Source organism: Hyaena hyaena, unplaced genomic scaffold (assembly GCF_003009895.1).
Source record: "Hyaena hyaena isolate Hyena2069 unplaced genomic scaffold, ASM300989v1 scaffold_14, whole genome shotgun sequence".
NCBI classification, from domain to species: Eukaryota; Metazoa; Chordata; class Mammalia; order Carnivora; family Hyaenidae; genus Hyaena; species Hyaena hyaena.
The window spans coordinates 3,345,419-3,366,705 of NW_024080646.1; the positions used below are offsets into that span (position 1 = coordinate 3,345,419).

Consider the following 21,287-nt stretch of genomic DNA (forward strand, 5'->3'; position numbering starts at 1 on the left):
TCGCCACCTGTGTGCAGAGGGAAGGACAGGGGTGGGAGCGGGTGGTGGGGTGGATGTCTGCCATGACTGTGAAGAGACTCATACACCAGCCATAAGGCTTTCTCTCCCTTCAGCACCCTCAATGTGTCCAGAATGGAGAGGAAGAGAAATGTATGGAGAGGAAAAGTGGCATATGGTTGCCCAGGGGTTTCACTGTTCTACTTGGGGGTCTAACTACCCCAGCAGGCTTTATTTCAACAGTGATTATTGTTTTCTAAGTTTCCTTAGGTTGGGACCATAGCTCCTCATTACTTTATGGTCCCACAGATCCTAGAATAGTTAAGGTTGATAGTAGGTGGCTGGTAAAATATCTGTAGAAAAAATAGGATCATCACATGATGCATGTGTATGTGTTACTACACAACTGCACCAACTGTCATCAAGTATCTTCCGTGCCTATGAAGTAACATAATGAGCTTCTCTCCATGAATCCAACTTTGTACCCATTACTGCCATCAAAGGGACTTTCCTCATCCTTATTTCTAGCATCTATGAAAAATTCTAAAACTTTGGTAAAGCAACAAAGCTTTCTACCAAGAAGATACAAGAACAACAGGGATTGAATGCAAAGCATAACCCCTCGCATGATGTTCATAAATTCCCAGATTTGGGAAAGACCTATACGAATAAACATGATTCCTATTATACAGGCAAGAAGCAAATGAGGCAGGCTTGGAGCTAAAGAACTTGCCCAAGATTTGCTAATATAGCCAATCAAAAGGATTGTGCCAGAAGGAAACGCTTGATGTTTTCCACTCTCAGCACCTAAAACCAAGCTTTTGGCGAAGACTTTATTTTCAAAAGACTTTCTATAAGCCAAAGCAGACATCCCCTACTCCCCACGGCTCCCTGGGTACCCTAGTAGAGTGTGAGGATAGAGCTTCTCCCTTGATGCAGGGTTCTTTGTCCAATGCAATCTGTTTGGTGAGGCTCCTGCCTACGTTCCAGGTAGAAGAAGGCAGGGAATATTGGAGAAGCACTGAGATTCTCCCTTCTCCTTCCACCACCAAGAACTCCACTGATATTAGGATCTCCTCTTCCTCTAGCTTCTTCTGATTCATTCTGCACAACTCCCGGAGAGGCTGATTTTCTTTAGATGCCCTTCTGATTCATGATGAAAAATCCCAAAGAAGCTTTTGAAAGGTAGGGACATAATGCACATTAAGGTTCTGTATTTATTCTGATAACTTTGAGTCATTATGAGTTATAGTTGTTGGGGTTTTTTTGTCTGAGAGAGGCTGGCTGAAGAATATAACAGATATTTTAAGTTAGCTCCCATGTTATTTGAGGACAAATGTCATCATAGTGTCCTATGTATAAAAGGGAGGTGGATTTTGATATCATATGGTCCCTGTGGGTCACTGTGGATTGGACCATCTCTAAAGGGGGAAGAATCCCACGGAACTCTCCACTCAGGATGACTCTTACCAGGAGGACCCCCTCTGCTTGAATACAAGCAATCCACGTCCCTGGTGCAATTGAAAACGGGTCTGCCAAACCATTTCTGGGGACGGTGACAAAGGCTGGCTCCTTACTCGGCAGGAAGAGGACTTCTTTGCTTTGAGCAGCACCTATCAGAAATGAAAAGAATTGCCCAAGGCACTGGTCTAGCAATCACTGTTATGATTTTGGATTTTCAGTTTTGAACATTCGGTTTACATCAGAAGAAGCTTCAGGTGGGTAATGAGCATACTTACTGATCAGATTTACTGATTTTATTTTTTTAATGTTTATTATTTTTGAGAGAGAGAGAGAGAGAGTGACAGAGTGTGAGCAGCAGAGGGGCAGAGAGAGGGAGATACAGAATCTGAAACAGGCTCCAGGCTCTGATCTGTCAGCACAGAACCCAACGCATCGCTTGAACTCACAAACTGTGAGATCATGACTGAGCCACCCAGGAACCCCTTGATTTTACTCTTTCTAATTGTATATTTGCATCACATACTTATAAAACAGACTAGAAAGATATTGATAAGATGTTAATGGTGATTATATTATGAATACTTCTTAAATTTAAGTGATTAAGTATGTTAATGCATATAAACTGCTTAGAAAATTTTGTTGCATGCAAGTGTTAACACATTACATTAGATATTAAATTATTTTATTCTTTTGCTTTCTATGGAGGAACATGTGTTCATTCTGAAGTAAGAAAAAGTTTTGGTTTTCTGTTTGTTCTCAGGATGCAAAGTGTTTTCTTCTGCATGAAACAAACAGTCGGCCTTCTGTAGAAGGTTCAGAAACAAACCAAACTGTTGCATCACAGTCCAACTGAGGTTTTTTTTCTGAAGAAATGTTTGCCCCAAATCCTTGCATTCTTTCTACAAACATCCCCTAGATCTAGACCCTGGGCATGAGGCAGCACACACAGTCAGCATGGCCTTTGCTCCCCAATGGTGGGATGGGAAAGGTGAGAGATTACAGACGATAAAACAGGAGAGTCTGGCACAGCGAGACAGTCGTGTTTGGGAGGAGGCCTAGGTTACCATGGGAATCCACAACCGAGGCCCCTGGCTCAGATGTGAGGGCTTAGGAAAGGTGTCCTAAGCAACGGAAAACAAGCCACAATGTATTCCACCTGTTCGAGTTAACGGAGGGCAAAGTGCTGATGAAATTGTCATCTAGGAGGCATCGGGGTCTATTAGAAAGTCTAAAGTCTAAAGACTCAAGACCCCAACTTGTCTATAAAGACCAGCTGTGCACTTAGGCAATTTACTAAACCTCTCAGCTCTGTTTCCTCTTCAAGCCTCATCGGTTCACAAACTTATCATGTGAGGAAAGCAATGCCAAAGTAGCTGTTTATGATAAAGCAAGCCCACTAGTTCTTCGTGTTATTCACTGTCACTCAGCCTCACAACCTGGTTGACACAACTCAGGAGCATCACCACTGCCCCCGTGACTTTGCCATGGAGGCTGAACAAAGATGCTTGTATTTCGATCTTAAGTTAGATTTCCACTGGCACCATGTGGGGTCCATGTGGTACTCCTAATGTTTCCTGGAATCTGTTTCCAGGAAGGGTAGAAGCGCTAACTTCTTGCAGAACAGACTTCCAGGCCTCAGCTCTGACAGTGCTGAGATCTGTGCCCTGACTGTGATTTTCATCTGCCCTCAGGGATCCCTCAACCCTCAGTGAGGTGTGCATGCTTCTCTCTGGAATTCTCTTGGGCTTCACGCTTTACCACATTCACCTTAAAACTCCCTACCCTCGCCCATTTCCCCTTGGACTATTTGGTTTGCCTGAAACAATGGGAAAATGTAGGGGAGTCACCAGAGAGGTGACACCCACTCTATCAGGAACGAGTTATAACTTAGCTTTGCCCTGTGGTGACATCACAGGCCATGGGGTTCAGCCACGACACACAGGTTGTTACATCAATTTTTTAAAAGACAGTTAATAACAAACTTAAGAGCAAAATTTAAATAAGCAGAATGGTTAGAGATTGAAAAGGGAGCAAAGGACAGGGCACTACTCTAATAGTACTCTGCATCAGACTTCATCTTTTCTCAGGAGGTACCTTTGGGAAACCTGGAGAAAATGCTTCACTAATTCATCATTTCTTAATCCAAAAGAGGCTTGAAAATTTGCCTACCTGCCTCAGCCCAGGATGGATAAATAGTCACGTGGCCAGAGACGGCTTCAGCTCCAGGGTTGATATATTTCAGAATAACACGAAACAAGGTGGCACTTGACTCCCCCACATTCAACATGATCCTCACTTCATTCTGGAAAATACCGAAAAGCCATGAAGTATAGAACTGGCTAAAAGAAATGGTAGCCAAACCGTGACTCTACTCTATTCAAGTTTCACTAGTGGGCTTGTAGTGTGTACACACACCCACATACTCTGTTTCTCTCGCACACACACGCTCTCACTCAGCAAGCACCAAATAACTAACTCTGTGGAAGATAGAAATAAGCAGGCCTAATCATAAATTTAAATCACTTACAATTAAAGTTATAGTGAAAAACCATTCCCTCAGGAACTGAGTTCTTCTTTTGGCCCTTTTGGAATCAGGCAGACAGAGCAGAGTATTAGCAGGACTAGTTTAAGGAAAGCCATAGTGATGGGGCAGCCACCGCAGGCTGGGAGAAATAAACAAGCAGAAGAGAAGGAAAGGACAGGATTATTTAACACAACCCCCCCATAGAGAGACCACTGCAGGGGCCAGGTCACATACATAAAATTCTAAATGGTCACAGAAACTGATGTCGGCCAAACAAAGGCTAAAATACTCCAAACACATTAGTGATAAAATCTGGATGTGACTAAAATGTGCTTAAATCATATAAAATTGATCTCAATCTCTAGCCAAAAACAATGTGAGCTTTTTAATTTTTAATTGTTTTTTTTTCCATCATGACAAGTGTACTCTTTAATCCCCATCACCTATTTCCTCCATCCCCCTACCCACCTCCCCTCTGATAACTATCAGTTTATTTTCTACAGTTAGGAGTCTGTTTCATGCTTTGTCTCTATCTCTATTTCTTTTTTTGCCTTTGCTTGTTTGTTTTGCTTCCTAGGTTCAACATGAGTGAAATCACACAATATTTGTCTCTCTCTGACTTATTTCACTTAACATTGTGCTCTCTAGTTCCATCCATATTGTTGCAAATGGCAAGATTTCATTATTTTTTATGGCTGAAAAATACTCCATTCCAATAACAAAAGGGACCATCCAACAAGAGAATATAGAACAGTTGTAAATATTTATGCACCTAATATGGAAGCACCTAAATAAATAAAACAGTTAATAACAAACATAAAGGAAATAATAAATAGTGATACAGTAATAGTAGGGGACTTTAAGACCCCCTTACATAAATGGACAGATCATCCAAAGAGAAAATCAATAAGGAAACAGTGGCTTTGAATGACACTCTGGACCAGATGGACTTTACAGATATATTCAGAATACACAGATATATTCAGCAGAATACACATTCTTTTTGAGCATACGTATAACGATCTCCAGAATAGATCACATTATTAGACCATAAAATAAGTCTCAAAAAATTAAAAAAGATTGAAGTTATACCATGCATCTTTTCTGACCACAAAACTACGAAACTAGAAATAAACCAAAAAAAAATTTTTTTTGGAAAGAGCACAAATACATGAAGGCTAAAGAATATGCTTTGAAACAATAAATGGGTCAACCAGGAAATCAAAAAAGGGAGGGGCCTGAGTGGCTCAGTCTGCTGAGCATCTGACTCTTGATTTCCGCTCAGGTCGTGATCTCAAGGTTCATGGGACCAAGCCCCACATCGAGGTCACCCTGTCAATGCAGAGCCTCTTAGGATTCTTTTCTCTGTCTCTCTCTCTCTAAAAATGAATAAACTTAAAAAAATCAAAGAAGAAATAAAATATTATATGGAGACAAATAAAAATGAAAACACGGGTCCAAAAATCTTTCAGAAGCAACAAAAGCTGTTCTAAGAGGGAAGTTTATGGCAACACAAGCCTACATCAAGAAGCAAGAAAAATCTCACATAAGCAACTTAACCTCATATCTCAAGACACTAAAATAAGAACAAACTAAACTCAAACCCAAAAAAAAGGAAGAAAATAATAAAGATTAGAGCAGAAATTTATGATACAGAAACTGAAAAAATAATAAGGCAGATCAATGAAACCAGGAGCTGGTTTTTAGAAAAGTCAACAAACTTGGTAAATTTCTAACCAAGCTTATCAAAAGAGGGGGGTGGATAATCAGGGGCAAATAAACCACTCATGAAAGAGGAGAAATAACAACCAACACCACAAAAATACAAACAATTGTAACAGACTATTATGAAAGCCTATATGCCAACAAATTGGAAAACTTAAAAGAAATGGATAAATTCCTAGAAACATATAACCTGTCAAAACAAAAATATGAAGAAATAGAAAACTTGAACAGATCAATTATCAGAAAAGAAACTGAATCAGTCATAATAATAATTTTTATAAAAATCCCAAAAAACAAAAGCCCGGGACCAGATAGCTTCACAGGTGAATTCTACCAAACATTTAAAGAAGAGTTAATATTTATTCTTCTCAAACCATTACAAAAAATAGAAGAGGAAGGAAAACTTCCAAATTCATTCTATGAGGCCAGTATCAATCTGCCACCAAAACCATATAAAGACACTACAAAAAAAGAGAGCTACAGGCCAACATGTCTGATGAACACAGATGTAAAAATCCTCAACAAAATATTGTGAACAGAATTCAACAAAACATTAAGATAATCATTCACCACAATCAGGTGGGATTTATTCCTGGGATGAAAGTGTGCTTTAATATTTGCAAAACAATCAATGTGACATTGCTAAGAGAAGAGATAAAAACCATAAAATCATTTCAATAGATGCAGGAAATGAATTTTACAAAGTACAACATCCATTCATGATAAAAACAAACCCTCTGCAAAGTAGATACAGATAATAAAGGCCTTATATGAAAAATGCACAACCAACATCATACTCGATGGTGAAAAATTGAGACCTTTTCCCCTAAGGTCAGAACAAGACAAAGATGTCCACTCTCACCACTTTTATTCAACACAGCTCTAGAGGTCCTAGCCATAACAGTCGACAACAGAAAGAAAGAAAAGGTATCCAGATTGGTAGAGATGTAGTAAAACTCTCACAATTTGCAAATGACATGGTACTATATTAGAGAAAACCATAAAGACTCCACTGAATGGGGCTTTTTAACCTGACAGAATCCATCTCTAAGTGTTAGTTCCATGTTGGAAATAAAAATTCAAATATGTGTAAGTATCAAGTTAGCAGTGACTTCATGGACACCACCAAGGTCTGCTGACTTAAATACTTAAAGAAACCCATCATTTGAAATTCATTCCTTTATGCTAACCAGTTATTCTTTCAAACTGTAAACACCTATGAGAAGCTAACCACCTTGATCAGACTCTCAGTCATTCACAACCTGTTATGACTTAATAGAATCACTGGGGTTTTTTGTTTTGTTTTGTTTTTTCTCTGAATAATGAAGATCAGGAAGGAGCTGAAGAAACTGAATTCCTACATTGGGGAGAAGAAGAAAGCAGTGAGGTGTCGGATCCTAGGTACTGTTTGAGAAAGCAGCCTGACAGGGGATCCTATGGAGGCAACAAGCGACATTAGAACTAATTATGGCTCCCAGAGAACTGTGAACCTGTCCCCATTTCTCTAAGTGGTGACTTCCATGAATATAACAGGTATTAGTTCTGAACCTACTAAGGACAAATATTGGGTAACCATGGTCATCAATTTACCTCTTTTGTTATGAATTTCTCCACTGAGAAACACGGTTTGAAGGGACCCACCTCAAAGAGAAATTCTGAGAACAAAACTCAATGACTATAGAGAAATTATTAGTTATAAATATTGTATAAATTCTAAAGATAACAAGAAAATGTGTAAATTCCTTAATTATTCCAACAAAAAGCCAAGAGAGATGGACACAGAAGAGGAGAATGAAGGAAAGGAGAAATACAGGAAAGGAAATTTAAGTAGCACTAACAAATTCCTCATTTATCTTAGTTTTTATTCATACAGTAATTCAGAGTTCAAAAAGGCAAAAAAAAAAAAAAAAGCACTGGTCAAATATTAACAATGTACACATTGAAAGTATTTAATTCAACTCATTATTAATCTTCACAAATGGCTTTAAAGAAAAGTGTCTCTTGTGCTAAAATATAGACTAATCTCATTTGGGAAGCAATTTCTTATAAAAAGTCTCCAGAGATAAACACCAGTTTCTTTTTTAAAATTCTTTCTTTGTCTGATTTGGTGACCAAATTAACTGTGAAATTGATACATATACTTATGAGTTTAAATCCAATCCTACCCTATACTCCATCTGTAGTCTGGAGAAAAAGAATCCTGGAGTCAGTTTTGGGGATAGTTCACCCTTTAGGAGGCCTCACTGTTAGTGTTGCCGGTAACTAGGTGCGCTATCCTGCCATGAACCAACTTCTTAGAGGCTACATACCTGTACTGAGGTCATCTGAGCATACCCTCTCCAGCTAAACTCAGGAAACTCCAGGGGATCAAATCCAAACCGAAGTTCTCTTCCGTTAGGTATAGTGCCGTCTTCAATCTCATACTTCATGTGATGCAAATCCGGGAAATAGTAGTTGTTTTCGGGTCTTTTGTAAATAAAAAGTAAACATGGATACAGCAAGTTAGGTCCATCAATAATCCAAATATTCTTTAATCTCAGTAGCTCTGCTAAAAGAACTCCCACCAACAAATAAGAGTGCAACAAATAAGAACAAATGAAAGAGCCACTACCTGCTTTTTCTTTAAATTATTACTTTCATTCTTGTAAACATTCTCATAAAACACACCTAACACTTATCATTCTAAGCAGTAAAATGAGAAAATCATTTAGCAAAACCACAGTGGTAGTAGCCTTCAATATGTTCTAAATGGTTGCCAACAACTTAGCAAAGTCAAATTAGGTTATTTACTATAAATTCATTAATTCAATCATTCATTTATATACTCATATTCACTCATTACACAAATATTAACATATACGTACCAATGCTATTGTTAAGTACCATATATAAAATAGTGAAGGTGACATAAAATATTTCATATGCTAGGTTTACAAGTTAATATATTTTTCTCACTATATATATTTTTTCAATCATTAGAATAACTTTTTTTATGCTTTGTTCTTTCTTAAATTATAAGTCTATAAATGGATTCCTTTCAAGAGTTAATCATAGAGAAGAATCAAAAATATTTCAACACTGGGGCACCTGGGTGGCTCAGTCGGTTAAGTGTCCAACTTTGGCTCAAGTCATGATCTCAAGCTTTATGAGTTCAAGCCCCACATAGGGCTCTGTGCTGACAGCTCAGAGCCTGTAGCCTGTTTCAGATTCTGTGTCTCCCCCTCTCTCTGCCCGTCCCTAACTCATGCTCTGTCTCTGTCTCTCTCTCAGAAATAAATAAAAACATAAAAAAATAAATAAAAATATTTCACCACTTATGTGACATTTCATATTCAAACTACTTGAAGTTCTTCAAAATGGCACATTTTGATAATCCAGTCACAAACTAACAGCAGTTAGTGGATTTAAAGCCATAATGATCAATTAGTCAAAGATAATAAAAGGTCATGGTCCTGTATTGCAAATAGAATTACAAATGCTTACAATTTCTCTGGAAGTGATACACAAAGACCCTTAAAAATGTTCATACCCATTGACCCAGTAATTCTACTTCCAGGAATATATTCTAAAGAATGATTTTTATATACACTGTCAAAGAGTTAACATAAAAGAATGTTTATTATAGAGAAAGCTTAGAGGCAATGTAAATGTACAATTATGAAATAATTAAAGAAATTATGAAATATTATATAACCATTAATATTTTGGAAGACTAATGATAATGGAAAATGTCTGCAGTATCATGTGAAGAAATTGATATGAATTATATGAAGAAAATATAATACTAATCTGTATTCACAGAAGAAGCCTAGGGGTGCCTAGGTAGCTCAGTCAGTTAAGCTTCCGACTTTGGCTTAGGTCATGATCTTGTAATTTGTGAGTTCAAGCCCCATGTCGGGCTCTGTCCTGTAGCTTGCTTCAGATTCTGTGTGTGTGTGTCTCTCTCTCTCTCGCTTTCTCGCTCTTGTTCTCTCTCTCTGCCCCTACCCCACTCATGCTCTGCCTCTCTCTCTCAAAAAGAAAATAAAAATTAAAAATTAAAATTAAAAAAAAGCCTAGAAAAAATAAATAAAAAATATCAAAAGGGGTTATCTCTGGATGGTGAAATAATGATTTTTCTTTGCCTTTTATTTTTAGGGACTTATTAAAACATTACAACAAACATATATTACATTTATTATCACAAAAATTATTTAGAAAACAAAGTGAATGTGAATGCTTTCTACACTTGTAAGAAAAATGAAAAAATGTTCAGATGATATCATAAACATTTGGGAGGAATTGAGAACAAAAGGACAAAAGATTTACCAACCCAGAGAAAAGGTGGCATAGTTCAATGCTGGTTTGTTACCCTTACATCCTAGTTACAATTTACCACTAAATCCAAAAACACGTTCTAAATTTCATATGTGTGTATTGTCTGTGATGTTAAAAAAAAAATCAATATTTTTGCCTCGGGATGGGTAATTTAATTCTTATTAAAGTTGCATTATTTCTACCTGAAAATTTAAAAAAAAATTTTTTTTTAATGTTTTTTATTTATTTCTGAGAGAGAGAGACAGCGTGAGAAGGGGAGGGTCAGAGAGAGAGGGAGACACAGAATCCAAACAGCCTCCAGGCTCTGAGCTAGCTGTCAGCACAGAGCCTGACGCAGGCCTCAAACCCACGAACCGTGAGATCATGACCTGAGCCGAAGTCAGACACTTAACCGACTGAGCCACCCAGGCGTCCCTATTTCTACCTGAAAATTAACCAATTGCCTACACAGTTGGAAGGAAAAAACTTACATTGGTTAAGTAGGGGGAAGGCTCAGCTTATCAACAGGAAGGTGAAAAGAGATAAAACATGGGTGGAACATGTTTCCAAACCTATTTACAAAATTCCTCTGGTCCATCATCTGCTTCGTTAGCCTTCAGGGAAACATATCCACAGATGTAGTCTCTTTCACATACCTTTTATTATGCGGCCCAGCAGTGACTGCCATTTAGAAATGACTGAAGAAAGCTCAGCTGGGTTGCTCTGACTTTAGAATTCAAATGCTGGAAACATCAAGGGAAAGGAGAGAAACACCATACCAACTAAATACAGATAATTTACCTTAACTACACCAAAGATTTCTTAACTAACCTGTTGATAAAGCAGAATGTTAAAGATACATGCAATTTAGAAGTTGCATTTCACAGACCAGTGTATAATTAAAAGCCAGAATATTAAAAATTAGTTTTTTCTTCCCTCATACCATCCTTCAGGTAAACATACTACAAAAACAAACAAAAAAAACCTGCAGGCCAGTATCTCTGACTAACATAGATGCAAAAATCCTCAATAAAATATTAACAAACAGAATCCAACAATACATTAAAAAAACCATTCACCATGACCAAGTGGATTTATACCTGGGATGCAAGGGTGATTCAATTATTTGCAGATCAATCAATGTGATATGTCACATCAATAGGAGAAAGGAGGAAAACCATATGATCATTTCAATAGATGCAGAAAAATCATCTGACAAAGTATGACTTCCATTCATGATAAGAATCCTTAACAGAGTAGGTTTATAGGGAATACACCTCAACACAATAAAGGCCTTATATGAAAAACCCACAGCAAACTTCATACTTGGTGGGGAAAAATGCTTTCCTCCTAAGATCAGGAACAAGATAAGGATATCCACTCTCACCACTTTTATTCAACATAGTACTGGAAGTCCTAGCCACAGCAATCAGACAAGAAAAGAGAATAAAAGGCATCCAAATTGTTAAGAAAAAAGTAAAACTTTCACTATTTGCAGATGACATGATAATATACATAGAAAACCATAAGGACACCAAAAAACTACTAGAACTAATAAATGAATTCAGTAAATTCACAGCATACAAAATCAATATACAGAAATCTGTTGCATTTCTACACACTAATAAAGAAGTAGCAGAAATAATAATTAAGAAAACAGTCCCATACTATATGGGTAGTCCCATACTACCCAAAGCAATCTACTCATTTAATGTAATCCCCATCAAAATATCAACAGCATTTTCCACAAAACTAAAACAAATAATCCTAAAATTTGTATGGAACCACAAAAGACCGCAAATTAGCCATCTTGGCAATCTTCAAGTAATCTTGAAAAAGAACAAAGCTAGAGCTATAACAATCCCAGATGTCCACATATACTACAAAGCTGTAGTAATCAAAAACACTGTGGTACTGGCACAAAAGTAGACACGTAGAAAACAGAAATGCCAGAAATAAATCTACAATTATACGGTCAATTAATCTTCGACAAAGGAGACAAGAATATGTAATGGGAAAAAAACAGTCTCTAACAATACTGTTGGGAAAACTAGACAGCCACATGCAAAAGAATGAAACTGGACCATTTTCTTACACCATAGACAAAAATAAACTCAAAGTGGATTAGGGACCTAAATATGAGACCTGAAACCATAAGTATCCTTAAGGAGAGCACAGTCTGTAATTTCTCTGACAATTGGCCATAGCAACTTTTCTAGATATGTCTCCTAAGGCAAGAAAACAAAAGCAAAAATAAACAATTGGGACTACATGAAAATTAAAAGCTTCTGCACAGCAAAGGAAACAACCAGCAAAACTAAAATACAATCTATTGAATGGAGAAGATATTTGTAAATGACATGTCTGATAAATGGCTAGTATCCAAAATATATAGATAACTTATATGATTCAATACCAAAAAACACATAATCCAATTTAAAAATAGGCAAAAGACATGAACAGACATTTCTCCAAAGAAGATCTACAGATGGCAAACAAATACAAGCAGAGATGCTCAACATCAGTCATCATCAGGGAAATACAAATCAAAACCACAGTGAGATGTCACCTCACATCTGTCAGAATGGCTAAAGAAACAAGTGTTGAGGAGGATGTAGAGAAAAGGGAACCCTCGTGCATGGTGAGTGGGAATTCAAACTGGTGTAGTCACTGTGGAAAACAGTATGGAGGCTCCTCAAAAAATTAAAAATAGAATTACCATATAATCCATTATTTCCACTTCTGGCTATTTACCTCAGAAATACTAACTTGAAAACAAACTTGAAAAGACACATGCACCCCTCTGTTTACTGCAGCATTACTTACAACAGCCAAATTATGGAAGTAACCCAAGTGTCCATCCATCAATAGATGAGTGAATAAATAAGTTGTCATATATATGTGTGTATGTATATGTTTACACACACACACACACACACACACACACACAGGAATATTATTCAGCCATAGAAAAGAATGAAATCTTGTCATTTGTAATAACATGGATGGATCTAGAGGATATAACACTAAGTGAAAGAAGTCAGTCAGAAAAAGACAAATACCACCTGATTTTACACATATGTGGAATTTAAGAAATAAAACAAATAAATGAAAAAAGAGAAAGATAAAAAACAGACTCTTAAATATAGAGAATAAACTGATGGTTACCAGAGAAGAGATGAGTGGGGAGATGGGTGAAGTAGGTGAAGGAGATCAAGAGTACACTTATCATGATAAGCAGAGTAATGTATAAAGTTGCTGAATCACTGTATTTTACACCTGAAACTAATACAATACTGTATGTTAATTATACTGGAATTAAAAAATTATTTTAATCTATAAAATATTAAATATGACAAGGCACAGAGACCGTATGCTGCCATACCCGTGACAGCCCTTCTGAGAGCTCAGTCTCCACTTGCTCCCTTGCTCCTACAGTTCATTTTATTTTATTTATTTATTTTTAATTGCAGAAGTTTTTTTTTATTTTATTTTTTATATTTTTAATGTTTTTTATTTATTTCTAGGAGAGAGAGAGAGAGACAGCGTGAGCAGGGGATGGTCAGAGAGAGAGGGAGTCACAGACTGAAACAGGCTCCAGGCTCTGAGCTGGCAGTCAGCACAGAGCCCGACACGGGGCTCGAACCCACGAACCGCGAGATCATGACCTAAGCGAAAGTCGGACGCTTAACCGACTAAGCCACCCAGGCGCCCCTCCTACAGTTCATTTTAATTAGCTTCTAGAAGAGATGAGGGATTTTGTCCCACTTCAAGAGTTTTCTTCCCTCACATCCCACTGCACCCAGTGTAACACACTTGGCCTCTCCACGCCTGCAGTCATGGATCCCAAGGGAGAAGTTGGACCTGAATCTCCTTGGCCCAGGAGCCTGATCACTTGCTGGGCTCCTCCATGCTGTGGCTTTTACATGGAGGTTTGCCCACGGGAACCCATCTCAAGCGTCCAGCTCTAGTCTTGTCCACCTGGCTTTTTATACCTGTGGGAACTATCCAGTGAGGCAGCTCTGTGACCTACAAAGTAGACGTCTTTAGGGCAACCTTACCTCCTGCTTTAAGGGGGTTCCCTGACAAGTGTCCAGATTTCAAATGACAGTACAGCTTCATCAGCCCTCTCTCTTTAGGATGGCTTGTCTCCTCACAGGAAGTGTCAGCACAGAAAGGACTCTCTGAGAGTCTTCCACATCAGTGCCGGAGGAGACCTCCCTGAAGACTCACCGCTGGCACGCCTTCCCCACGACATGCTCTCGGCAATGGCATCCTCCGGAGGGCCCACTGCACATGGGGGTGATTGCTCCGCCAATGTCACATTGACATCCTAAAGGTCAGGAAGCAACAGTGGTGACCCATCAAAGCATCTCCACGGTGTAGCTCTCCCTCCCTCTATGAGAAGTGAGAATCAGTAAGATCAGGCTGTCTCCTACTCCCTGCCACATCTCATATCCAGCTGATGTTAGAAATCTATAGGGACCTCTCAAACTGAGATGGGAGGTGCCCCCAAAAGTCCACCTGTAAGCAGGAGGTACACTTGAAGGTCAGCTCCAACATGGCTGTCTGGCGGAAGGGGACAGGACCCCAGGAGCTAAACGTGATTTAGCAACACAGTGCCCTTATCAACAACGTCTGCTAATGGGAGTCTGTGGGAGAGATACAACAGGAGCATGTGGGGCCACACTCCTTTAGTTGTATTATTTAATACAATATCATCTCTAAAATCTGGTGTGAGCTCTTTTGATAATACAAAAAAATCCTCAAAATGACTAAGTCTTCAAGTCATTTATGAAATTAACAGATGACTCCCCATCCATCCCAATTGTGTTTTCTATAATTAAACCAACAATATGCTGGTAGAAGAGAAGTGGAAGCAGCCCCGATTGCAATTTATTACTAGTTTCAACTGAGTATTTGGCCCAATTCCCTAGACAGAATTTTTTAGTCCCATCCCATCAGAAAGACTGCATGAAGGAAGACCAGGAACTCAGAAGAAAGATGATCTGGACAGTCTCTGCCCATCAACGCTGGCTATACTCAGGACCCACTGGAAGTATTTACCTTGACACCCAAAGTAATTGCTCATTTCCAAAGCATAATATCCATCTTCACACGTGTCACAGGAATCGCCACTGACATGAGACTTGCAGTGACAGTCACCATCTTGCTGCCAAATAAACAAGGTGACAAAATTCGATGAGATCACACAATTTGCTGATCTTCGAGATTTAAAACTGCCTCACTGTATAACATGAAGCAGTGTACGGCGAGGACCTGAAAACGTCCAGAGAGATTAGCGTGCCTTGTACAATTACAGAGGCACTAATACCCTCCCAGGGAGACCCCAACATCTACTGCTCTACTATTCCACGAACAACTGGCCCACGTATTACCTGCCCACACTCTCCGATTCCGCTCACTGTTCCCGCCACGTGGCACTGGCATTCTGTGAAAATAAGACAGCATCTTTGGACCAAGGTTGCACAAAGGACAGCCCTTGGCTCTGGAAACATGACCCAGCAGCAATACTACATGTGTGGTCACTTTGGGGTGCATTTCAGCAGAATTCCAGTTTGCTCCATTGAGGCCTAAAATGGGACTGCTTTCTGGGGTCAGCAGAACTACCAGATCAATACCATCCACCTACAAAGAGTAATGGCCAGTTTGTGACCACTCTAAGACAAAAGCTGCAACATCCAGGGATTTTTAATGTCAAGGTCATTACTGATACGCTTCCATGAAAACAAACTCTACCTAAGGACATATTCACTCCACTTAGCCACCTTTAACTTCGTGTTTTTAAGTTCCTGTCCTGGCTTCCATCTAAGCATAAAATAAAACTAAAACCAAACCAGAAAGAGAGGTTATAAAAACAAGGCGATGTAAAACCACTTATCAAGTAGCTGCCTTTGCAAACAACAAAATACATATGGAAACAGGATATAAATCCCTTGCTGGGATTTTCAAAATGACAGAAATTATGCCAAAAGTAGGGGGGAAAACATCAAAATATTTACACAGAATTTCAGACAAATTGAACTTATTAAATAAATAGCTCTGTTGTGGGTTTAGTCACTGAAGTAGATCAAATTAAGAGGAAGTTGCAATATAGTAAATTATTCTGTGTAAAAACCTTACCTGAACATCCGCTGGGGTTTTCTTTGGCCAGATTCCAATATAACGGTTTGCAGATGTTGCATGAAGGACTTCCCACATGAAGCTTGCACTGACAGTATCCCTTCAAAAGAAACAAACCAGCACTTGACATCTCAGAATTAAGACATGTTTTCAAACATACGTTCAGAACAAAGCTTGTCACAGAATTATATTTTGGCTATGAAAAGTAAGTGAAGTGTACCCAGAGGGAATAAAAGTTTTGGGTTGATTTCAATCAACTGCTCACGGCTCTTCTTTTATTATTCATTTATTTTTTTCTACACCTAATCTGGACTTGTGGTTAAAATAAAACTGAAAAATACAGAAAAAGGAACATTTAAAAATCACTTATATTCATAGAGTTGACGTTAACTGTTGATTCTATGACAGCAGGAACTATTGATTTAAATGGGAAATTACTTCAATATTTAACATGCTGAGAATCAGCAGAGAATGTTGTTTATCTGAAAGTACTTGTGTTATATGCAAAGGTCACTGCCTCACTGTAAGGTTGCAGAACGTCTCTCCGTCGACATCCCTCGAATGCCTGGAGGTCCACCATCTCCAGGCTTTCAAGCTAAGAAGACAGTTTCTAAAGCACTGAGAAATACCATAGTATTCTGATCAAAGCCATATCAAATAAACTGCAATTATTTCATACACAGACAGCTTTATTTAATGTGCACTTAGCCTTAGATTTTCTTAATTTTAATTATCTACGTCAGGCTTATGTGCAAGGGCCCATGGTGGCAACACCCTCAGAGTAACCTACAGGAAGAATTAAATACTAGGGCTCTGGAATTAAAAGTTTAAATGAGTTTTATTCTTCTGTTTTTGAAAAAAAACAAAATAAACATGATCACATATGCACTTTGAACAAGAACAATGACCTTTTAAGCAATTTGGTTTCAGATCTTATTTTTGTATTATTTTTATAATTTTTTTAAAACTTAGAGAGACAGAGTGTGAGCAGGGGAGGGGCAGAGAGAGAGGGAGACACAGAATCCAGAGGAGACTCCAGGCTCTGAGCTGTCAGCACAGAGCCCAACACAGGGCTCAACTCCCATACCACGAGATCATGACCTGAGCCGAAGTCCAACATTTAACTGACTTAGCCACCCAGGGGCCCCTCAGATCTTATTTTAATTTACTTTTAATTTGAGGAAGCTCCCAAACGTGTTAGTCTGTAACATGTATCAAAATGCATCAGTTAGAATTGTAATCCTTTTATAATTCTCTACTTACCAAACTAGAGTCCAGGGTACCAGCTGGGTCACAGGCACTGCTGGAGCCTATATGTGATTTAGAAATATTTAAAAAAAAAATTTTTTTTTTTTAGAGAGAGAGAGCATAAGTTGGGGAGAGGGGCAGAGAGGAGACAGAGAATCTTAATCAGGCTCCACGCTCAGCCCAACACGGGGCTCCATCCCTCGACTCTGGGATCATGACCTGAGCCAAAATCAGGAGCTGGACACTTAATCAACTGAGCCACCCAGATGCCCCTAGAAATATTTTAAACGCTTGGTGTTTTTACGTTGGTTTGTCTCTTGGTTTGTTTTGATGTTTTGAGTTTTAAAAGTTTTATTTTAAAAACAATAACGCATCTACACTTATATTTTTGGAGAGATGAGTGGCAAGGACTTTGCATGTAATTCAGAGAAAGGCACATCCCAAATAACCTTTGTGGTCCTTAACTTCCAAATCACCCCTTTTGCCACTTAATTCCATTTCCTGCCTACTACTCCAAGTTCATTTCTGACTGATGATGAAGGAGATTAGGGAAAAGAGATTCTAGAATTTTGAACATTTTTAGGATTGTCCAGAAGAGGGCAATATTGTACCAAGAGACTTTTTAATTGTCCGTTACATGGAAGTCACAGAATTTTTCAAGTACGTATTTTAGTCAGCCAAGACTTAATTCTTTAATTATCACAATCCCCTTGTTCCCCATCTGCACTAAAATTATTTCTAAAATTAATTAGTTTGCCTTCCTGCCTTAGTCAATACCATATTACAAGCCCCATATAATCCATCTTCAATAAAGCAAGATTTTGCAGTGTCTCCTTTTGCCTTTGTCTCTCCTTTGTTTCCTTCAGCTTGTCCCTTGATGATCTCAGGTGTGTCTCTCTTTGTTCTGTTCTGATGTTCCCTCACATTCCTCTTTAAGAGTGAACATGTCCCTCCCACCCTTTGCTGTTTCAGCCTGACCGTGCCCTGTCTGTGGGTGCTGCCCAGGCTGACCACCACTGCCATCTGGCTCTGGAGCAGTTATCGTGTCTGCCCCGCACCTCTGCTCAGCAGCCACAGCGCTTCCTTCCACTCCTGACCCCTGGGGAGGTGAGCCACACACCGGGATGGCCTTGCACTCTGGGGATCTTCAGGCCTTCTCGAAAGTGAACTGCCCCCTCTAACTACTGGCTACAATTTCCAAGCAAGAAAACCTGGTCTCTTGACCAGGATTCTGGTGAGCAAGGTTTGAGGGGATCACGTTGGAGGTGAATGCCGAGCTCGAAGCGCTCCCAAGAGCAGGAATAGTCCAAGAAAACCATTCTGCAAGTGAGAAGTCTGGTGCAGACTCCCTGGAACACCTCTCCTCAGCAGGGAGAGCTGCCTCTAAAGCAGCGAGCAGGCAGGAGATCCTCCCACCGGAGGCTGTTACGGCACCTCCCCCCTCCCCAAAACGGCACAGGCATCTTCTCTCTGTGCTCTCTGACACAGAGCACGGCAGACTCTCCGTGTCTCCTGATCGGCGAGGGGTGAATAGTGGGGATGACCTATGACGGTAGCAGTGTTTCCCCTTGGCTCACTCTTTCCAAACTCAATAGGCTCTAGGTCACCCCCTCTCCCCTCACACCTGTGCTGTGTGAAGACAACCTCCCCAGGAGGCCAGGGGCAGCAAGGAGACAAGGGCAGAAACACAGCAAAAGTCCTGCTCTGCCTACCAGCAAGGGGACCCACTACAACCATCCCTCAAGGGACTACAGGGCAGCCAGCATCAGTGCTACGAGCCTGGAACTAGAGAGAAGGCAGAAAGACTTGGGAAGAGGTCAAGGAACACTTGTAGCTAAAGGGGGTCACCTTTGCCACACTGCTCGACACAGAGAATTTACATGCAAATCAAGAAGTAAAAATTTATAACACGTGGGAATTAATTTTTTTTTCTGGGAATAAAGCATTTCTGGATTCCTTTGAGGATGCGCATAGTATACATGCATTTCCAATGGACTTGAATTGGGGAGGAACCAGGCAAATTAGGGTCAAATGTGTGGAGGTGACCAGTGGTGGGTCCCCTAGGCTTGTCTGGGAGTCTGGCCACACACATTTCAGAGATGAACCCGCCCTCTGGCATTCTGCCATCTTCCTTACCTTGGCAGTGGGGGAAATCAGAGGCTCCTGAGAGACACCTGTCACACTGCTGTCCAGTAAACCCCGGCTGGCATTCACACTGCCCCGTCACTGGGCTGCAAGGTGTTTGGTAGGAGCCAAGGACTGAACACTGGCAGGCTGCATAAGAAGATGTCAGTCAGACCCAGGGCAGCAGGGCTTGGATAAGAGCACGACAGTGGGTCAGAGAGACCCAAATGCAAATTCAGCTATGTGACGTATTCGGAGAGGCATGGCTAGGTAGTGGCAGACTTAGAGCATTCACCACAATTCCACTTTCCTACTTTATATCCAGCCAGCCAGAGGACTCTGATTAAAGGCGTGCTGTGTTCAATGGCACTGGGACGAGATGTTGGGGTGGAGGTGATTAGGAAAGACACACATTCCCTGACCTCAGAGAGCTAAACATCCAGAAGAGGGACTAGAGAATTTCTGACATGGTATGAAGCACCTCCCCTGCGCCCACCACTGCTAAAAAACCATCAAAGAAATGAAGAAACGTGCGTAATGCCCTTCAGCTGGCTCTTGGCAGGCTGCGAGACAAAAACTCACGTCCATTGCCATCTGGCTCAGCTTTCTTTCACAGCCTCATGATCCCCTGGGCCTGGCTGGCTACAGAGATCAAGTCCCTCCCAAGGGGCACATTATTGAGGAGATGTTCTTAGGTTCTGTGATTGTTAATTTTTTTTTTTAAGGTGAGGCGGGGAGCCTGGGTGTCTCAGTCAATTGAGGGTCTGACTCTTGATTTTGGCTTAGGTCAGGACCTGGCAGTTCATGGGTTTGAGCCCTGTGTCAGGCTCTGTGCTTTCAGAATCCTGCTTGGGATTCTCTCTCTCTCTCTCTCTCTCTCTCTCTCTCTCTGTCTCTCTCTCTCTCTCTTCCTGCCTCTCCACTGCTGGTGTGTGCACATGCACTCTCTCTCTCATAAAGAGACATTTAAAAAAATAAAAAAATATTTTTAAAAAGTAAAAATAAATAAAAGGTGAGCGTTTTTATTTTTTATTATTATTATTTTTTAGAGACCCCATAACCCTGGGATCATGACCTGAGGCGAAATCAAGAGTCGGACACTCAACAGGTTGAATCACCCAGGTGTCCCTGTAATGGTTAATTTTTATATGTCAACTTGGCTATGCTATGAAGCTCAGATGTTTGGCAAGCACCAAAGTAGATGTTGCCATGAAAGGTTTTAAGATGTAACTAATATTTAAATAAGTTGACCTTGGGTAAAGCAGATACCTCACCCAATCAGCTGAAAGCCTTAAGAGAAAGAAGTTCCCAAAGAAGGAGATCTACCTTCGGACTTGAGCTACCCTATCAGCTCTCCCCAGGGTCTCCAGTCTGCCAGCCTGCCCTGCAGATCTCAGACCCACCAGCCCCTACAATAATGCCAATTCCTTAAAATAAATCTCTACACACACACACACACACACACACACACACACACACACACACACACCCTATGGTTCTGCTTCTCTGAAGAACCCTGATTAACAGAAGCTCTTTCTGCTACTTCCGTCTTACAGGAAAGTGAATGCAGAAACACACGCAGGCATTTGAGACAGCACAGTGGTGGCACCTCCAGCCAGCATAATGTGGGGGGCATCCCCCCTGGCTCCTACGGCCACAGAGGCTGTCTAGGGAGCCTCAGGAGACACAGCTACACTCCAGAGGTGAAAATAAACAGCGTGGCACATGGTTTTAAGCCGTGAATTACTCCATCTGGCATCTCATG

General features: G+C 40.1%; 1 protein-coding gene across 1 annotated transcript in view; it reads right to left on the reverse strand.

Annotated features, from left to right (window-relative positions):
- The window catches only part of LAMA3 (laminin subunit alpha 3), a 276,412-nt gene that overhangs the window by 138,603 nt on the left and 116,522 nt on the right, over window positions 1-21,287 (reverse strand). The window contains exons 13-21 of the mRNA XM_039217713.1: window positions 19,535-19,672; window positions 17,414-17,460; window positions 16,151-16,250; window positions 15,406-15,458; window positions 15,074-15,179; window positions 14,240-14,339; window positions 8,020-8,176; window positions 3,631-3,763; window positions 1,468-1,610 (exon numbers count right to left, since the gene is read on the reverse strand). Of these exons, the coding sequence (XP_039073644.1) occupies window positions 1,468-1,610; window positions 3,631-3,763; window positions 8,020-8,176; window positions 14,240-14,339; window positions 15,074-15,179; window positions 15,406-15,458; window positions 16,151-16,250; window positions 17,414-17,460; window positions 19,535-19,672 (977 nt within the window). The remainder of the gene's footprint in view (window positions 1-1,467; window positions 1,611-3,630; window positions 3,764-8,019; window positions 8,177-14,239; window positions 14,340-15,073; window positions 15,180-15,405; window positions 15,459-16,150; window positions 16,251-17,413; window positions 17,461-19,534; window positions 19,673-21,287) is intronic.